The following is a 19,545-nucleotide window of genomic DNA, read 5'->3' as shown; positions in this document are numbered from 1 at the left end:
GGATGAATTACACTGCCCCTGGGTGTGCATCAGCTGATAAACAGAAGGACAACAGGACTGATATGAGGATACTGAAGTTTTTAAGCATATTAAATTTCTATTATTTTCATATATATAAACCTTTCTTTGGAGAAATATTCTATGAATCCACAATTGGAGAATAAGCCAGAAGCACAGCCCAACCCTCAGGTATAATCATAACTTTGGGATAAGAACTCTGAGGAACAATGCCTTCTAGATGTTCAGAAGGCAACATCTTAAATGATTCCCTCTTTTGTGAGGATTTTACTTGGAATTTCTGAAAAAAACCATATACAATCAGCAGAAAGGATAGGATGGTTCAAATTAAACCAAGAATATGGTGGTTCAGTGTGGGAAAGTGGGCATGTATCAGGGATATAACTCCATAAATTAGGATTACTCCACTGTTGCATAGAAAGTACATTTGGAAGGTTTTCAGAAGGTGCAAGAACATGAACAGTTGGCTCTGGCAGTTGGAAGACATGCTGGCTCCAGATTTTCACAGAGCAGCTACCAAATTCTCTTGGTTAGACTTTGTCCTCAAGAATGAATTAACATCTTCTAGTCAAAAATTTCCATGGTACAAGTAAGTAGAATCCAGTTTTGAAGATTTTATTTTATTTTTTAATTTTTGTGACAGGGTCTCAAGTAGCCCAAGTTGGCCTTGAACTCATTATGTGGCTGAGGATGGTCTTGAACTGCTAACCCTCCTGCCTCCACCTCCCAAATGCTGAGACCACAGGTATAAGCCAGCACACCTGGCTCAGTTTTGAAGATTTTCTTTAAAATCATCTTTAGTTTTAGGCCCAAGTAACTTCTTGACATTTATAAAGCCAATAGCATATGGCATTTCTATAGGTCAAACACAAAGGGTTTTTATTTAGTCTGGGGTTCCTACGTTAAGAAAATTGTAATTTCTGCAAAAGTCCATTCATGTCAGGGATATAACATAGTTGCCTTTCATCCCTAAAATGAGTTTATCAGATAGTACACTAAATGCCAAAGAGAGCAGCATAGACAATACAGTGGCCTCTCAAAAGTAAGAGCTAAAGGCACAGCTGCTATAAAGGGTCCAGAAGCTAGAGGAAGCAGTCCAAAGGGCACTAGTGATAAGAAGGATTGATGTGATAGATGGTGGAGAGGGAAAGCCAGGACACACACAGTGCCTGTAACACAATCAATAACCACATTTATTAGTCAAAGGATACAAAGCCATGATGCCTTTAGGGGCCAGGCAGGTGGTAAAGAGAAGTAGGCTGGTATAAGCCAGTAGCGTTCTGGGACACTGCCCAACTGCAGTGCAGATTGCCTATTTCTTTTCTTTTCTTTTTTGAGATAAGATAGGGTCTCCCTGTAGACCCAGCTGGCCTTGAACTCACAGAGATCTGCCTGCCTCTGCCTCCCGAATACTGGGATTAAAGGCATGCACCATCATGCCTGGCATTTTCTTTTCTCTTTTGGCAGATTGCCTATTTTTAAAGGCAATTAAATTCAAGGCATGATTTAAGACACTATATGGCAATTCAAACCCATTAGAGGCCAAATTCAGTCTGCAGGTTGCCAGTTGGCAGAAAGGAAGCAATAAATGTTTACAGGGACCCTGGAATTCATACAAGAGCTCCAATATGCCTTAGGGAAGAGGTTACCTTCCTAGTCACAATATCTTCTGAATATACTCACCAAAGACTAAAGACTGCCTAGCTTCAACTGTCTAGTGATAACTGTAGTGTGCCAAATTTGTAATAACACCAAGTATTGACATCATGATGGATTTACTTTTGAAATACATAAACTAAAGACAGATTAAAACTTATCCCTAAAATAACTTCACTTTTATTAATATGCCAAAAAAGAGGTAGAATTACTAATGAGGAAGAAACAAAGCATTACTCTTTAATATCCATAGGAGAGTAACCTAAATATGAAGGGTTTGTGAAACTTCAATTGTGCCATTCTGGAATAAAGTTAGAAGTCACTGTTCAGGCTAAGAATAACCTGGTATAGAGATATGGTGGTGTCTGGCATAGGTTCTGTAACATCTGACTTGGAATAAATGGATATTAGATTTTCATCAACCTAAGTTCCTTAACATTTAAAGGATAATATTTTATAATCAGAGAAGGGAGCTTCAATAATATTGGTATACTATACATTGTAAGTTACTAAACTGGTAATAGCCACATGGGTATGTCTTTTGTTACTCTTTACATGTTTATGTTTTAAAGATTCATAATAAAATTTATTTTAAAAAATCGTCTTGAAAATTTTGATTGTTCTCTGTCTTAAGAAGATCCCAGGAAGAAAGCCTGCAGGAAAGGCAAGTAAGCAAGCAGGGTACAGTGAAAAGATCTATCTTATCCTATTTCATTCTGACAGCAACTATAACTGACGCTGACAAAAATAAAAAGGCATTTCACATTTCAGTCTGATCTGAGGCAGTCTTAAAATAATGAAGATAATTTAAGCAGAAGATAAGTATGTGTGCACACATGTATATGTGCTAACAGAAGTGGTATCTGAAATATTATTTACTTAGATATCAATGTAGAGCTTGCACATTAAATTTGTAAAGCAGACTAGTTAGTAGGCAAAACATTATTTCCTAGAAGAGAAAGAAGCCTTGAAAAGCTGTATAGACAATGCCAAGTATATAATCTTTAGCTAATATTTTATTACCTGGTGGCCGGTTTGAAAATTCTGGCAGTTTAGGGCCAGTGTTGTCCAAGTTGATTCCTTGTTCTCCAGGTAATGACTGTTGATCAGCCTCCTCTAGACCAGCTTGTCGATTATCTGCAGTGCTAAAACATAAGTAACACAATCTGAGAATAAGCTGTATAGGAAATTTATGAACCTAGCCCAACCTCCTGTATTTCTGAAGAACTACAATGTGTTTACATCATCATCTTATTACTTACTGCTTTCTAGTCTGGTTATTCAATACTAACATAAGAATGGCAATTTCATGAAACCTTAAATTTTTTTTACTCTAAGCACTGTATTTATGCAGTGTTTTCTACTAATTCTTTAATTCCTAATTCATGGAATGACCCATCTCTTATGTGTTTTAAAGCTAATTGTGATTTTTAGCTATCAATATTCTGAAGTACTATGCCTGTAAAACCAGTGTCTTTAATCTGGCTGTTCATTCAATTAGATGACAGTGATTCAACAGGCTGCAAGTTAGCTGACAAAAGTAGTAATGTCCAAATTTCCAAGGAACTAGGATAGGATATATAAATTCCTCATTTAGTTTATAATCATTCCCAGTTTCACCTTTCTTTCCACCTTCAGTTTCCCTTTGGAAATTGTAGTCATCTACTTTTAGATAGTATTTTGTCTTATCCCTCCAAAAGTACCATCAGTACCTAAAGCAGGTCCTTAGCACAACCAAATCCCTATGCCAGTTTGTTCTTTATATGACTTCTCTCTTATAGGTAAGAATTTTAAAGGTATCCTTGACTTTCAAAGAATTCTATAGCAACAAACAAAATTCTCAGATATCTGCTCCAGTACCCTCATGTTTTTTGTTCATTTAGGTTTTTGTTTTTGTTTTTTGGACAGTCTCCTAGTAACCTCAGCTGGCCTGGAACTCACTATGTAGACCAGTCTGGCCTCACTCTCACAGAGATTATCATGCCTCTGAATCTGGCATGCTGGGATTAAAGGTGTGCACCACTATGCCTGGCTCAGTCCCCTCATGTTATGGATGAGAAAACAAAGGCCCTAAGAGTATAAGACAGGTCCAAAGGTTTCACAGTAACCTAGGGGTAGAACTAGGGCAAGATATCTTCCTATTTAACCCATTGTCTCTCTTTCCTAAGAACCCTGATGCTGTACAAGGTACTGTTCACAGTGTGTTGACCTAACAAGTAAGCATGGTGGGCTGGTAAGATAGCAAAAATGCATACTAATGGCAACTGAATAACCGCAATTTTTTTTTTTTTTTTTGGTTTTTTTGAGACAGGGTCTCCCTGTAGCCCCAGCTGTCCTGGAACTCACTGTGTAGACCAGGCTGGCCTTGAACTCACAGAGATCCGCCTGTCTCTGCCTCTCAAGTGCTGGGATTAAAGGCCTATGCGCCACCACACCCAGGAATAACTGCAATTTTACTTAGAGCCAGCACATTGGGAGGAATAAAAAAATTATTCTCATAAAAATGTTCTGACAAGTTGATAACAGTAAGGAATTTAATTGAGAAAGAGCTATCAGAAAAATCAGGCAGTTAAAGTGTTTATTAAGTCTGAGTCCAGGAAAATATACATTAATATACAATTATTGGCTTTTAATAAGTAGGAAGCAAGAAGCAGCAAGTTACTACAATAAACTATAACCAAAAAAATGTGTGATAAAAGTAGCTGGTTCTAGCCCGGCATGGTGGCACACGCCTGTAGTCCCAGCACTTGGGAGGCAGAAGCAGGCAGATCTCTGTGAGTTCAAGGCCAGCCTGATCGACATAGTGAGTTCCAGGACAGCTGGGGCTACAGGGAGACCCTGTCTCAAAAAGACAAAAAAAAAAGTAGCTGGTTTTTAGTTTGAACATTAAAGTTGATTTATACAAAGCTCCCTTGTGTTGTGCCTCTGTCTCTGTCTTTTAACAGAATCTGACTATGTGGCCTAAGCTGGCCTCAACCTTGAGGCAATCCTGATGTCTCAGCCTCTCAAGAACTAAGAGTATAAGTATGAGCCACTATATTTGGCCTAGCAATTTATCTCAATCTGTTTTACATTCATAAGTCACTATTATCTGTTAATAAGTGTCTTTAAATTCCAGTTTTATGATTAAAGGCTCAAAATCCAGTTCAATCAATATTCCTTCTAGAAACATTTATCAAAGTAAAAAACATGACTTAATACTTAGTTTCCAGATATAAAATATAATTTGTTAAATTGCCCTTTCTGTTGTGATCTTGAGAAAGTACCTCTGGAGAATTTTTACTGAATGGTAACTGACTTAAAAGGACCAATTATCTTAGCATGGGTCTAAGCTTCTAAGGGATCACAAAGGCCTTTAAAGAAAAGGCACCTGTGCAAAAAATTATTTTTATTTGAGAAATGGCAGGATGTCTCCATAATCAGTTTTCCTTCCAAAAACACAGTTGGTTCTTTTAGCACCACAAAAGTCAGGATAAACTTGGAAGTCACTGCTTTATGAAGTGGCAGTGTGGTGGTACCGGTTACTTTTCAGGATGAGTGTTACAACCTCCACTGACACTGCAAAATTAAAGAGATAATTTATCAGTCAACTGGAAGGTATCAACTTTGTTTGGATCTTTAAACTATAAGAAAAAAAAAACGAAACAGAAAAATGAACACTGTTTGGAAATATGAGACTATTAAGTTTCTATTAATTTTCCTTATTGCAAGGTTATAAAAATTGTAACGTTCTGTAAAATTGTGAGGTTATAGCTGGGTGTGGTGGTGTACGCCTTTAATCCCAGCATTGGGAGACAGAGGCAGGCGGAGCTCTGTGAGTTGTCTCAAAAAGACCAAAAAACCCCCCCGAAAGTTGTGAGGTTATATAAAAGAACTATATCTTGGGGCTGGAGAGATGGCTCAGCAGTTAAGAGCACTGACTCCTCCTGCAGAGGACCTGAGTTTGATTCCCAGCACCCAACCAGCTCCGAACCATCCTTAACTCTAGTTCTAGGGAATCCGAAGTTGTCTTTTGACCTCTGCAGCATTGCATGACACAGGTGCACTCACATACATGCAGGCAATACACTCATACACATAAAATAAAAAAAAATTTTAAAAAGAACTATATCTTTTAAGAGTAGCACTGAAATATTTACAAAGCAACTTTGCTTTAAAACAATAAACAAGATAATAGGACAGTACAAAAGACAACAAATTATAAACTGGTATTAAAGAGGATCTCATTTTACTTTTTTTTGAGACGGTGTCTTCCTATAGCCCCAGCAACTCACTATGAACTCAGAGATCTGTCTACTTCTGCCTCCCAATGGCTGGGACTAAAGGCATGTACCTCCATACCTTGCCTCTAATTTTACTGTATGAATGTTTTGCTTGTATGTATGTTAATATACCTGTGTGTGCAATGCCCGTAAAGGCCAGAAGAGGGCATGGGATCCTCTGAACTGGAGTTAAGAGATGATTGTTAGTTGCCATGTGGGTGCTGGGAACCAAACCTGGATCCTATGCAAGAGGAGTACTCTTAAGTACTGAACTATCTCTCCAGCCCTTATTTTATTTTATAGACAAGGTGTCATATAACATAGATTTGCCTTAAACTTGCTGAGAGTGACCTTGAACTCCTGATATTTCTGCCTCCACATCCTGCTAGGATTACAGGAATGTTCTACTACACTCAGTTTATGCCTAGGCCTTGTACATTTTAAGCAAGCACCACCACCAATTGAGCCACATCCCCAGTTCTTATTTTATGTGATTAGAATTTTCTATCAGCAAGTGTCCACATAGAAACTGAGTAAGATCTGAGATAAACTGCTCACAACCTACTTTAGATCTTGCTGACAATTCTTCTTCTTCCGAGGGGGCTTCTTCTTCTTCGGTTTGTTTGCATTGGTATTATTTTGTTTATTGTTTACACCAAAATGGCCTGCAGAAATGTCACTCTGTAGCAAATTGACCAACAGCGGGCTTGTTAATGTTACATCCTTATTGACCTGGAAGCCTGGATTCTGAGCACAGGACATCTGATTTCCATTGGGTGCACCACTGAAAGGTGCATTGAAAGGTATCCCATGGCCTGAGAAATGGTTTCCTGAGGCACTGTTTCCCTGCATGGCCTGCACGTGTGGGGGGACCATGTTGGTTTGTTGCATGTTAACATCAGGCATCATCTGAGACAAGTTGACATCATTACTTGCTGTAGTAGCAGGATCACCATGCTGCTGGGCCATGTGTGGGCTGGGCCCTGGTGGCCGCAGGACCTGCCCCTGAATCCCCATAACCTGAGATGCACTGTTGTTCACAGGCCCTTGCTGGGGCAGCATCTGTCCTGACATCTGTCCTGTAAACTGCACCATGTTTCCTTGCATGTTTGGAGTTGGTCCCCTCATTATTTGTGCTGGTCCCGGCATGACATTGGATTGGTTCTGAGTGTTAAATTGCTGTTTATTCCCCTGCATTTGATTGGTCATTATTTGTTCTATCATTGGGTTCTGCTGGAGCAAAACTTGCCCCTGAGGCCCCATCATCTGGTTATGCGGTGCCATCATTTGTGGGCCCTGCTGGGAAAGCATCTGCTTGGGTGGGGTCATCCTTTGGGGTGAAGGCCCAAGATTTTGGTTTTGAGGGTTCACCATCATCTGGCCCTGTGGCATAAGCTGGGCCCTTGAAAGGATCATAGGGTTCTGAGGGTTCAAAGTTCCTTGTTGCTGGACCATCTGGCCTTGGGAGGGCACAATCTGTTGGTGCATGCCCATCAGCTGAGATGGTGGGCCCTGCTGGGGCTGGCTTTGCATGTTGCCCAGGTTCACTTGAGGAACCCCAGAGCTTCCAGTCTGCTGGTTGTTTATGTTGCCATGAATTCCCATGAGGCTGGGTTGCATCATATTTGGTGGCCCATGGGACACTTGCATCTGGTTTTGAGAAGGACCAGCACCTTGACCACCTTAAGAAACAAAAATAAAGGCACAGTTTCAGAATGTAAAATCATCATATTATTAAGATACTCATATTGCCTTATTTAGAGAGCTACCTATCACCCATATATTCAAAGACCAACATAATGTAATGTGTTTGACATACTTTCTGTGTAGTAAAGATCCGTTAAGATAGGGGATAAAACTATTTACATTTTCCATGATCATACAACAGAGGAGAAATAATTTCTTTGTTTTTAAATGGTGACTTAAAGATAACATTTGAAGCCGGGCATGGTAGTACATGCCTTTGATCCCAGCACTTGGGAGGCAGAGGCAGGCAGATCTCTGTGAGTTCCAGGCCAGCTGGGGCTACAGGGAGACCCTGGCTCAACAAGGCAAAAAAAACCCCAAACAAACATAAAAATAAAACAAAAACAATGAGCCCTTTTAAGGCCTCTTACATGTTAGGCAAGCACTCTACCACTGAGCTGTATCTTAAGCTCACGTGGCTCATTTTATCCCTATCATTTTTTTGTGTATGTTTGTTTATGTGTGTGAAGTACACATGTGTATGCATGCTGGCATGTGGGTGGGTGCAGGTCTCCACCTCTGAGCTCTGGGATTACAGAATGCTGCCATACATATGCAGCTTTTATGTATGTTCTTGGTGTCTGAACTGTACCCCTCACACTTGTACAGCAAGCACTTTATATGATAAATCATTTCTCCACCCCCATCATTTATTTTTAAATAGGGGTCATAAAGTGGCAGCCATAATGAAGTTACAAAGTCAGTTCATGTTCCAGCTAGAGAGGGAAAGACAAACTGTTCCTTGCCCACAGTATCAAGATTTACTATTTATTTTTATTATTTTAAAAAATTTTTGTCTGCCCATATATGGCATAGTCGTTGCATCCTTGTCTGATTGGTCCAGGGACCCTATATAAGCTTGTAAATTCCTCAATAAAATAGATCTGCATCACTGAAAAAAAAATTTTTTTGTGTGTGTATGAGTATATTGCCTGCATATATATAAGTGCACCTGTGTTGTGCAATGCCCGGAGAGGTCAGAAGAAGGCATCTAATCCCCTAGAAATGAAGTTACAGACGGTTGTTAGCCATGTGGGCCCTGGGAATCAAATCCTGGGTCCTCTATAAGAGCATCCAGTTCTCTTAACCATTGAACCTTCTCTCCAGCCCTGAATTTTTAAATTTTTAATTTTATGTGTGGTTTTTGCCTACATGTATGTAAGTGTACCCATGGCATACAATGCCCACGGAGGCCAGAAGAGGGTACTGGATCCCCTGTAACTAGAGTTACAGACGGTTGTTAGCTGCCATGTGGGTGCTGGGAATCAAACTCAGGTCCTCTGCAAGAGCACCCAATGCTCTTAACCTCTGAGCCATCTTTCCAGGCCCCTCTAAACTTTCTTATACACTGTGGTATTGTATTGGTACAGATTAAATTGGAAAAATGCCACATTTTAAAAATTCCAAACATTCCCTATGCCTACGTGCCTGTGTATTTATGGTACTCTTCAACAGAAATTTTTTTTTTCTGAGGAAGCTCTAATCCAGAGTAAAAAAAAAAAAAAAAAAAAATCAAGCCCACTGGTGGTTTGAAAATAGGTATTTGGAGCACTATTGCCCTCACTGAGCAGAGTTGAATAGTTAACAACTAAGACCAAAAACTTGAAGTATTTACTTTCTGACTCAAAAGAAAAAGAAAAAAAAGGAAAGCCTGATTCTTGCTCTAACTGAAGGTTCATCTCCTCTTCTTAGGTGTTTTCTGGTTCTTGAGAAATATAACCTACTATTCGAGTTTTGTTCATTGTTCCAAAAGATTATTTATGTATTTGAAATTAAGAAGAAAGACCAGGACTTATTCATTTGTATACCCCTATTGCCTATACAAGTATCTACCACATAATCAATGCTCACTGTGGCTATATAAGTTAAAGTAAACAAACCTCCATGCTGAACATTCTGATTTGCTTGCAGTTGAGAGGCTCCCGAATTCCCAGGGGTGGTTGCTGTGGTGGAAGGCACCTGACCTTGCATAAAGTTCGGATTGGCCTGTCCTGCTGAGAAGCCAGGTGGGAGGCGTTTAGGCATTCCTTAATAGAAAACAATGAGTAAGGCAGTTACCTAGCAAATTTATACTCTTGCTCAGATATGGAATGAATAAAAAAGGATGAGCTGCATGAAGTCTCCACTGGCTTAGCTCTCTCTGTCACACTGGTAGGATCTTTAATAATAAGGTTGGGAAAGATGGTTAAAAAAATCAACACAATCCCTTACATGAGCATTGTCAAAATGAAAAAGAAATACTAAAAAATTTACACTTAGAACATGCCAAGGAAAAGATGGCAATCTGCTCCCTACATGTGATCTGAGGCCACACCACAGCAAGGTTTGAGGGCTCACTTTTCTCTGTAATAGAATGGACCCCCAAAATGCATATACTTTAACACAGGCACCAAAGGGATATACTAAATTCCCTCATATTCAAATAAATTGATATGAAATACTATAAAAGAAAGAGTTGGGTCCCAATTAAGGATAGACAGGTGCTTAATTTTTTTTCTTTGAGGGAAATGGATAATAATCTTTGCAGAAGAGTTTTCCCCCAGTGTTATGAGATCAGAATTGAGTTCACAGGAAGTTCAAAGTGAGGCTGTATTAAACATATCATGCCTTTCTCTCATAAGATTTGCTGAGATTCTGACAGCTGTGGTACTAAAAACCATGTCTAGTATAATCCTACTCAAGCATTAGAAGCTTTTAGGAAGGCCTACTTTCAAAAAACAAGTTTGCAATGAGACTCTCAGCCCCACTCGTTGTGTGTAGCACAGGCCTGGATGTGGCCAGATCACCTAGGTGAGCATATCAGTTGCTCTATGAAAGCACCAATACCTAAAGCTCACTTAAAAATGTTTTTATAAGGGCCAAATTTTCAATGCCCCGAAAAACTCTTTGTAGACAAATAAGCATTTGTCCTTCCGTTAGCAGCGACAAGTCCCCATTTACATGCTTCAATTTTAATGAAATCAGTAATCACATCTGCAGAAGGGACTACCCAGCTTCCACTGATTCAGGGCCAGATGCCCAAAATAGGCAAGTTTGGAGCAGAAACATTCTTACATTTTCTAAAAACTTCTTAGAATTCAAATATTAGAGCCTGTATGTCTGCGAAATTACAAGAGAGCGAAAAGACTGATGAGCAACTTAATTTCACTAGAAACCATGGGAACATGCCTTTGCTATGTTGCGCTAAAAGATGCAAGGGTTTTTCTCTGGGTAGGCAATGGGTGTCTTTGGTGGGGGATATGCTTATCAGATGACTGGTACTCTCTATACCTTACTGAAAAGCTCCAAGCACATTCCTGTGCACTAGATCAATGATTAATAAGAATAAATAATAAACATGGAGATGGATAAGTTTTACTGTAATCGTTTTACCTCTCACACATTAAGCTCCATTGCTTTTTCTTCATACAAGAGGCACCTTACAAAATAAATAAATAAATCTCCTTTAGGTATAACTAGTGGAATTCCCTCTCTAAGGAGCAGGCATTGGCATTATAAAACTATAAAAGTCAATGATTTTTGAACTTATTCCCCTTTAATACTTTAATCAAACTTAACAAATATCATGCTTACTATTTTACTAAGTAGGATTATCAAAACTGATAAGGGCATTTTCCCCAATAAGGCCTGTATTTATCCTTTCATTTTTGCTCAGTTGTATAACCTTAATTTTTCAACAGATGAGAAGTTTAAGTTGTTAATAAAATACATGTTTGCTCTGGACATTTTAATTTACTAGTACAAGATTAAGTAAAAATAACTTGAAAACAAAATGAACCTCTTTTTTTTTTTTTTTTTGGTCTTTTTGAGACAGGGTCTCCCTGTAGCCCCAGCTGTCCTGGAACTCACTACGTAGACCAGGCTGGCCTTGAACTCACAGAGATCCGCCTGCCTCTGCCTCCCAAATGCTGGGATTAAAGGCGTGCACCACCACGCCTGGCTAAAATGAACCTCTTTAATTTGAATTTTACCTGCATTTTATTCAGAGAGCTAGCTTATATTTAACCAGTAAAATGTTGCATAATACATCAAGAAAATACTGCATCAAGCTAACTAAGTTCTATCAAGTGTCATTACCATTATCACAAAACCAAATCATTACATTCTTATTTTACTCCCTCCATTAACTCTAAAAACTGACATTCTACTCAGATCTATCTCCAGTAAATTTGCCAACACAAATAGCTTCAGTGTTCCTCACCTCCTAGGCCTGGATGTAAACTCTGTGGCCCCTGGTTTGGTGGTTGCTGCTGCATCACCATGAAGTTAGGTGGCACATTTCCCTGTTGAACCATAGGATTCCGACCCGGAGAGCTGACGGGCTGCTGAAATCCCTGGGGAAGTGGGTTATTCTGAGGTGGCCTTGGTCCCATTTGCTGTTGAGTTTGGTTAACCGTTGGGGAGGATGCAGGGGATCCCTGCTGGAAGGAGGAGGGTGAGGAGGCAGGAGACTTGTTGGTGAGGTGGGACTGCTGCAGGGGGGTTGGGACCCTGGAGGGCCCTCCCTGCAAGCTCTTCATCTGAGGAGCTGTGAACTGGCCTGGGTTGCTCATCTGAGGAAAGTTTGTATGGGCTTGTGAGGCTTGTTGGCTGCCAAAGGGATAAGGAGGGGGAGGGTGAGAAGGTGTCTGTACCGTGGCTAAGGATGGTCTTGCCTGGAGTTGCTGTTGCATTGGGCCAGGCAAAGGAGCCTTCTTCCACCCTTGATTTGCAGTCATTGTACCCAAAGAACCCTGTGTTGGCGGAGGCTGCAGGGCTCCAGAAGGCAGCTGGTTCCAGCCTGGAGGAACAGGCACCTGAGCAGGAGCGGTAAACTGTGGTCGAATCCCTTGCGGCTGTTGCTGCTGCTGTTGCTGTGGAGGTCTTGTCTGTAACTGTTGCTGCTGCTGCTGCTGCTGCTGCTGTTGCTGCTGCTGCTGCTGCTGCTGCTGTTGCTGCTGCTGCTGCTGCAGCTGGGAAAAATTAGCTGGGTTCATTTGTCTGTTCGCAGGGACAGGCTGCATTGGGTGATGTGGAGGAGGTAAAGATCCTGAGGGATGACTCTGCTGCTGCATATGGAGGCCAGAGATGAGTGGATCCATTGTATCTGTTTAAAGATAGTAAGCAATAATTAACTTATTATAGCCCAAATCATTGCACAGTGGCTTGGATCTGCTGCTATCGTTCATATTACCATGTTCACGAGCATCTTCTAAGTACAAAGCAGCATATCAAGGATGATATAAAGATGGATCTTACCTTAAAGGCAATTTATGGTTCATTGGTGAACATGAGAGCCAAACATAAAATACAGACAGCAACATTTTCCAAATTATATTCTGGACAATGTGTTAATTACTCAAAACAAAATGGTCTGTTAGGTTTGGGAAACACTAGACCTAATGACCTTGGGGAAGTTTCTTCCTCAATGTAGGAAGTTTAGTTCTGCCAATATGTTACTCTTGAATTCTGAAGAGACAGGATAAAGGACGATATATAATCAAATTTATGATTACAGAATTCTGTCATGGTATATCTTACAGGACTAAGTATTCCAAGGCAGACTTTTTAGGAATGCTAGTAGTGATAAGAAAATGAGAAATCCTGAGAAGGAAATGTTTTCATTTAGCTGTGAAAAATCATACCAAACTTTGTAACGAAGGTAACATTACAAGTGAGCAGTTAGGAATTCAGCACTAGATAACTAAATCTCAGGAACTCTGTAGATAGGTCCAACCTCTTTAATTCCCAAAGATTCCAAGTCATTACCTGACTGAGAAGTAGGGCGAGGAGTCCTGGGCTGCAGTTCTGGACTAGGGCCTGGTGCCATCATGGAAGATGACATATTCCCACCCTGGGGCATCATAACAGTGGCAGGGCTTGTCATCCTTATTAATCCTAGAAAAAAAATATACCTAGAATAATAATGAAGTTGGCACATTCTTGTGTATGTATTGTCTGTTTTTCTGTGGAAATTTCATTGTATAGCCAAGGCTGGTCTTGAACTCATGGTAGTCATTCTGCTTCAACCTCCAAAAGTGCTGAGATTACAGATGTGACCCACCATGTCCAACTTACAATTAAAAAAAAATTTTGACTTTTTAAGTGTATCAGTGTCATGCAATGCCCATGGAGGCCAGCAGAGGCGTTGGATCCCATTGAACTGGAGTTATAGACAGTTGTAAACTGCCATGTGAATGTTGGGAGCCAAACCCCAGTCTTTTGCAAGAGCAGCCACTGCTCTTAACTGCTGAGCCATATCTCTAGTTCCCACAATTTTTGCTTTTAATGACATATTTTAGGAATAGAAAAAGTTGAAAAAAAAATTTTTTGAGACAGGGTCTTGCTGAATAGCCCAGGTTAGCCTCAAACTCATGGCATCACCTCTGCCTCAGTCTCCCATGTGCTGAGATTACAGTGTGCACCATGACCCCCAGCCTTGTTTTTTTTTTTTTTGGTCTTTTTGAGACAGGGTCTCCTTGTAGCCCCAGCTGGCTTAGAACCCACTATGTAGACCAGGCTGGCCTTGAACTCACAGAGATCTGCCTGCCTCTGCCACCCAAGTGCTGGGACCAAAGGCCACCATACTCAGCCCGGCCTTTTTTTAAATATTGAGAAACACTGGGGCTGGAGAGATGGCTCAGTGGCTAAGAGTACTGGTTGCTTTTGCAGAGGACCCAGGTTTGGTTCCCAGCACTCAGATGGTGACTAACAACCATCCATAACTCCAGTGCCAAGGAATCTGACGTCCTCTTCTGGCCTCCCGGGGCACTGCATGACATGGGTGCACTTAAATACATGCAGGCAAAACACTCATACACATAAAATTAAAATAAAAATTTTTTAAATTCAGGGCTGGAGAGAAGGTTCGGCGGTTTATGAGCACTCGATGCTTCTAACAGAGGACTTGGGTTTGGTTCCCAGCACCTACATGGTAGCTAACTACCGTCTGTAATTCCAGTTCCAGGAGATTCTACATCCTCTTCTGACCTCTGTGGGCACTGAAAAACATGGTTGTACTTACACACATTCATACAATACACTCATACACATAAAAATATAAAAAAATTTTTAAAATACAAAAATTAAAAATTAAGAAATAACTCGATACAAAATTTATCCTTTTAAGAAAATGCATTTTCATTCCTCACATTACATCTTTCTCTTTTTTCTACAATAGCTTTATTAGGTTCATTACTTTTAGTTGTCCTTTAAATTTTTTTTTTTTTAATTTGAGACAGGGTTTCATGTAGCCTAGCCTAGCAGGGAACTCATTATGTAGCTATGAATGGCCTTGAACTCCTGATCCTTTTGCCTCTACCTCTCAAGTATACCCCAGCATGGTTGTCCTTTTCAGAGAAACATTTTTTCTTCTGTTTTACTGTACTTTTCTTTTTAAAAACTTTTAAATTAAAAAAAAACATATTTCATTACTTTCATTTTATGTGTATGAGTGTATTGCCTGCATGTATGTAAGAGCACCCATGTCGTGCAATACTGCAGAGGTCAGAAGAGGGCTTCAGATTCCCCTGGAACTGGAGTCAAGGATGGTTTGTAGCTACAATGTGGGTGCTGGGAATCAAACCCAGGTCCTCTCCAAGAACAGTCAGTGCTCTTAACTGCTGAGTCATCGCTCCAGCCCAAAAACTTTTTAATTTTACGTGTATGTTTTACTTGCATGTATGTACCAATGTTATACAATGCCTGTAAGAGGCCAGAAGAGGACATTAGATCTCCTTCAACTGGAGTTATGGATGGTTGTCAGCTGCCGTGTAGATGCCAGGTAAATGAACCTGGGTCTGCTACAATAGAAGCCAGTGCTCTTAGCCATCTCTCCAGCCCCATGTTTTACTGTGCTCTTCATTTCATACTTTATTCATACCTGCTCTCATCTTTATTTTCTTTCTTCTTATTCTGCTGTGTTTCTTTTTTCTCAATCCCTTTTTTTTTTTTTTTTCTATTTTTAAGACAGGGTCTTCCTGTTGCCTCAGCTGGGCTGTAACTTACTATGTAACTAACTTGTGTTGATCTCACAGAAATCGACTTGCCTCTGCCTCCTGAGTTCTGGGATTAAAGGCATGTGCCACCACACTCCTAAATCAAATACTTGGCTTCTTAATTTTCATCTAATATTCATCATTGCTTTAAATACCTGAGAGCTTAAATTTTCTTCCAACTGTTGTAACTGACATACTTCACAAAATGTGATTAATACACAACATTCTCATTACTCCATTCTAAAATTCTAAGCACATTCCGATTTCTATCAGGAAAAGATTTCCATCTTCTCAAATCTTACTAAAACTTCTTTTGAAGCCACCAATTTGTAAAAACGTTTCATTTATGCGTGAAAAGATTAAGAACTTTGGAATTAGGACTGCATAGTTTCTATACATGGTCATTATTTAAAGTGTTTAATTATGCCATTTAAGCTTTATCTTTATTGATTTTTTTATAAGCTTGATCCATCAATTACAGAGATGTTAAAAAAATTTTTTTTTTTTTTTTTGGTCTTTTTGAGACAGGGTCTCCCTGTACCCCAGCTGTCCTGGAACTCACTATGTAGAGCAGGCTGGCCTTGAACTCACAGAGATCTGCCTGCCTCTGCCTCCTGAGTGCTGGGACTAAAGGTGTGTGTCACCATGCCCAGCTTCACTATGTTTTTTGCGGGGGGGTCTTTTTGAGACAGGGTTTCCCTGTGGCCCCAGCTGGCCTGGAACTCACTGTGTAGACCAGGCAGGCCTTGAACTCACAGAGATCCGCCTGCCTCTGCCTCCCAAGTGCTGGGACTACAGGCGTGTGCCACCACGCCTGGCTTCACTTATGATTTTTATCTTTACTGTTATTACTTGTTGTACTGGAGCACTGAACTCAAGGTTTTGTATATGCTAGGCAAGTACTCTACCAATGAACTCCATCTGTAACTCTCCCCATTTTTATTTTTGAAACAGTCCAAGTTGCCCTAACAGGCCTTCAGTTTGTTATGTGGCACAAGTAGGCTTTGAACTTGAGAAAAAAGATCCTATGCCAGCCTCCTGAGCAGCTGGAAGTATAGTCAAGTACCACCATGCCCAGATTGTATCCTTTTTATCTTAATGTTTGTCTTATCTGATAAAAAATTTATACTTTTTCTTGGTTAATATTCACCTTTTTCTTGGCTTAATCTTATTTTAACTTTGCACCCCCTGAGTTCTTGCACTTAATGTGTTCTTACAACGGTCTACAGCTATATCTGAAATTACTGTTTTGAGCAGTCACTTCCTTTTTTTAATCAGTGTTCACAATCCATTTACCTTTATTGTCAATTAGTGACAATTCTGATTTGTCATTCTATTATTTCTATTTGCATTCTTTTTCCTAAGATATGCTGTTTTCCTAAATTTTGGGGGTTTTATTCATCACACTTTTAGGTTTAGAAGTTGTACATTCTATTCTTTTACTGGTATCTTTAAAATGTCAACATATACATCTGACTTAGACTTTGACAATACATGATCAACATTATTACTAAGTAATTATTTATGTAGGTTTACCCCATGTTTACCAATTATTTAGCTCACCATTCCTTCTTAGATCTTATTTCTTCCATGTTAGGTTCAACTTCCTTCTTCCTGAAGTACATCCTTGAGCAGTTCAATTAGCAAGGGTCTGTTAATGGTAAATTCTCTTAGTCTCTTAGGAAAGTTTTTTGTTCTACTACTCTTGATAGTACAGCTAGGTTTGGTTTAAAGTTTTAGGATACTAATTATTTCCTTAGCACTTTGAAAACATTATTCTTCTGTTTTCTGGCTACTAATGCTCCTGTTGAAAAATCAGCTGTGAATCTGACAGCTTTTCCTTTGCAAACAATGGCTTTGCTGGGTGAGAGCAGAGGTGCCTTAAACAGTCTGTTTTTCATGTTCTGTAGTTTTACAATATTGTTTAGATGTGGATGTATTTTTATTTGTGGTGTTTAGGATTTCTGGGCTTCTGACATGAACGAATTATATCTTTTTATAGAATCAGTTCTGGAAAATTTTCAAGTATTCTTTCTTTAACATCTTGCCCTTCAATTTCTCTCTCATCCTCTTTTGGAGCTATTTTTTTCCCTTGTTTTATCTTTCATGACTCATGACTGCTATATTTTTTGTTATTTCTCTATGTTGCATTCTGGGGTGATTTTTCTAAATCCTCCTTCAAATCTAGTCAGCTATTTCTCTCTCTCTCTTTTTTTTTGGCATTTTTGAGACAGGGTCTCCCTGTAGCCCCAGCTAACCTGAAACTTGCTATGTAGATGAGGCTGGCCTCAAACTCACAGAGATCCGCCTGCCTCTGCCTCACGAGTGGTGGGATTAAGGTGTGCGCCACCACGCCTAGCAGCTTTCTTTTTTAAAAAATATTGGGCTGCAGAGATGGTGCAGCGGTTAAGAACACTGATTGTTCTTGCAAAAGACCCGGGTTCAAATCCCAGCACCCACATGGCAGCTAACAACTATCTATAACTCTAGTTCCAGGGGATCCAACAGCCTTTCTGTCCTCCGTGGGCACTACACAACACAGGTGCACTTACCTACATGCAGGCAATACACACATACACATAAAATAAAAATAGTAAATAAAAATTAAAAAAAACATTTTATTATTTCAAGGCCAGCCTGGTCTACATAGTGAGTTCCAGGACAGCTGGGGCTACAGGGAGACCCTGTCTCAAAAAGACCAAAAAAAAAAATTATTTATTTTATGTGTATGAGTGTACTGCCTGGATGTATGTAAGCATACCTGTGCCGTGCAATGTTCTCAGGGTCAGAAGAGAGCACTGGATCCCCTGGAGTTATGGATGGTTGTTAGCCACCAAGTAGGTGCTGGAAGCTGAACCCAGGTCCTCTGCAAGAACAGACACTGCTCTTAACCGCTAAGCCATCTCTCCAGCCAACCTGGGCAGTTGAATTTGCTGAATACTTACTTTGATGCCTTTAAAATTTCTACAAGTTCTGTTCCCCTTCCAAACATATTTATGCTTTTGGTAATACCTTGTTTTTTCTTCTTGTGTTTTCATAATTTAAAACACTTGACTTTCCTATTATCTAAAATTCTTGAAAAAGGGAGTTTGGTTCTAAGTTTAATGAATTTGGGAGTAGTGTAAGCTTGTTTATAACAGTAGGTCTTAACTGAAAGAAGTTTATGATGGCCTGGGTTGAGAATGTGCTCCTCCATAGCTTCAGTCATTCTCATCAGTCTAGAACCACCTAACATTAACAACAGCTTAGCTACTCCAGTCATTTCATTAACATATGTTCAACATGCAGATAGAGAGGACAACCCCCAAACCAGTTTTCCATCCTCCAAAGGGAGCCTAGGCTAAGACACCCAAGTCCATGTGTCGTACTGTGCTACAGACTAACACTGTTCTATCTTTCACTGAAAATTCTGGCTTAATGAGGGATTTTGACTTCATTCTTTATGTGACTCACAGAACCTTCCTGGCAACCCAAATCCCTTGCTCTGCAGGATCTCCTTTGTTTACTTTTAATTCCTTTCCTTCCCTTCCCTCTCTTCCTCCCTCCCTCCCTTCCTTCCCTCCCTCCCTCCCTCCTTTTCCTCCCTCCCTCCTTCTCCCCTTCTTTCCTTCTTTTAAAGACAAGAGTCTTACTATTAGCCCAGACTGGCCTTGAATTCATGGTCCTAAGTGCTGGATTACAGAGCCTTGTGCCTCCGTACCAGCTGTTTAAGTTTTCATATTTTAAAAAAAATTTATTATTTTTATTTTATGTGTATGCTTGTATTGCCTGCATATAGGTAAATGCACTGGTGTCGTGCAATGCCCACGGAGTACAGAGAGGTGTTGGATCCCCTGGAACTGGACTGAGTTACAGGCAGTTGTTAACTGCCATGTGGGAACTGGGAT

The 19,545-nt window shown here is 40.0% G+C and overlaps 1 protein-coding gene across 5 annotated transcripts in view; it reads right to left on the bottom strand.

Annotated features, from left to right (window-relative positions):
* The window catches only part of Ncoa6 (nuclear receptor coactivator 6), an 87,756-nt gene that overhangs the window by 30,858 nt on the left and 37,353 nt on the right, over positions 1-19,545 (bottom strand). For 3 of the 5 annotated variants that reach the window (XM_017801885.2, XM_008847883.3, XM_017801886.2), the window contains exons 6-10: positions 13,431-13,559; positions 11,884-12,768; positions 9,563-9,709; positions 6,502-7,618; positions 2,698-2,819 (exon numbers count right to left, since the gene is read on the bottom strand). In XM_017801885.2, coding sequence (XP_017657374.1) covers positions 2,698-2,819; positions 6,502-7,618; positions 9,563-9,709; positions 11,884-12,768; positions 13,431-13,559 — 2,400 coding nt within the window. The remainder of the gene's footprint in view (positions 1-2,697; positions 2,820-6,501; positions 7,619-9,562; positions 9,710-11,883; positions 12,769-13,430; positions 13,560-19,545) is intronic. The other 2 variants (XM_008847882.3, XM_029570828.1) reach the window with 2 other exon arrangements.

This window comes from Nannospalax galili, unplaced genomic scaffold (genome assembly GCF_000622305.1).
Source record: "Nannospalax galili isolate Female #2095 unplaced genomic scaffold, S.galili_v1.0 scaffold724, whole genome shotgun sequence".
Taxonomy (NCBI): Eukaryota; Metazoa; Chordata; class Mammalia; order Rodentia; family Spalacidae; genus Nannospalax; species Nannospalax galili.
Note: the sequence above shows the minus strand (reverse complement) of the source record. Positions and strands in the feature narration are given on the sequence as shown.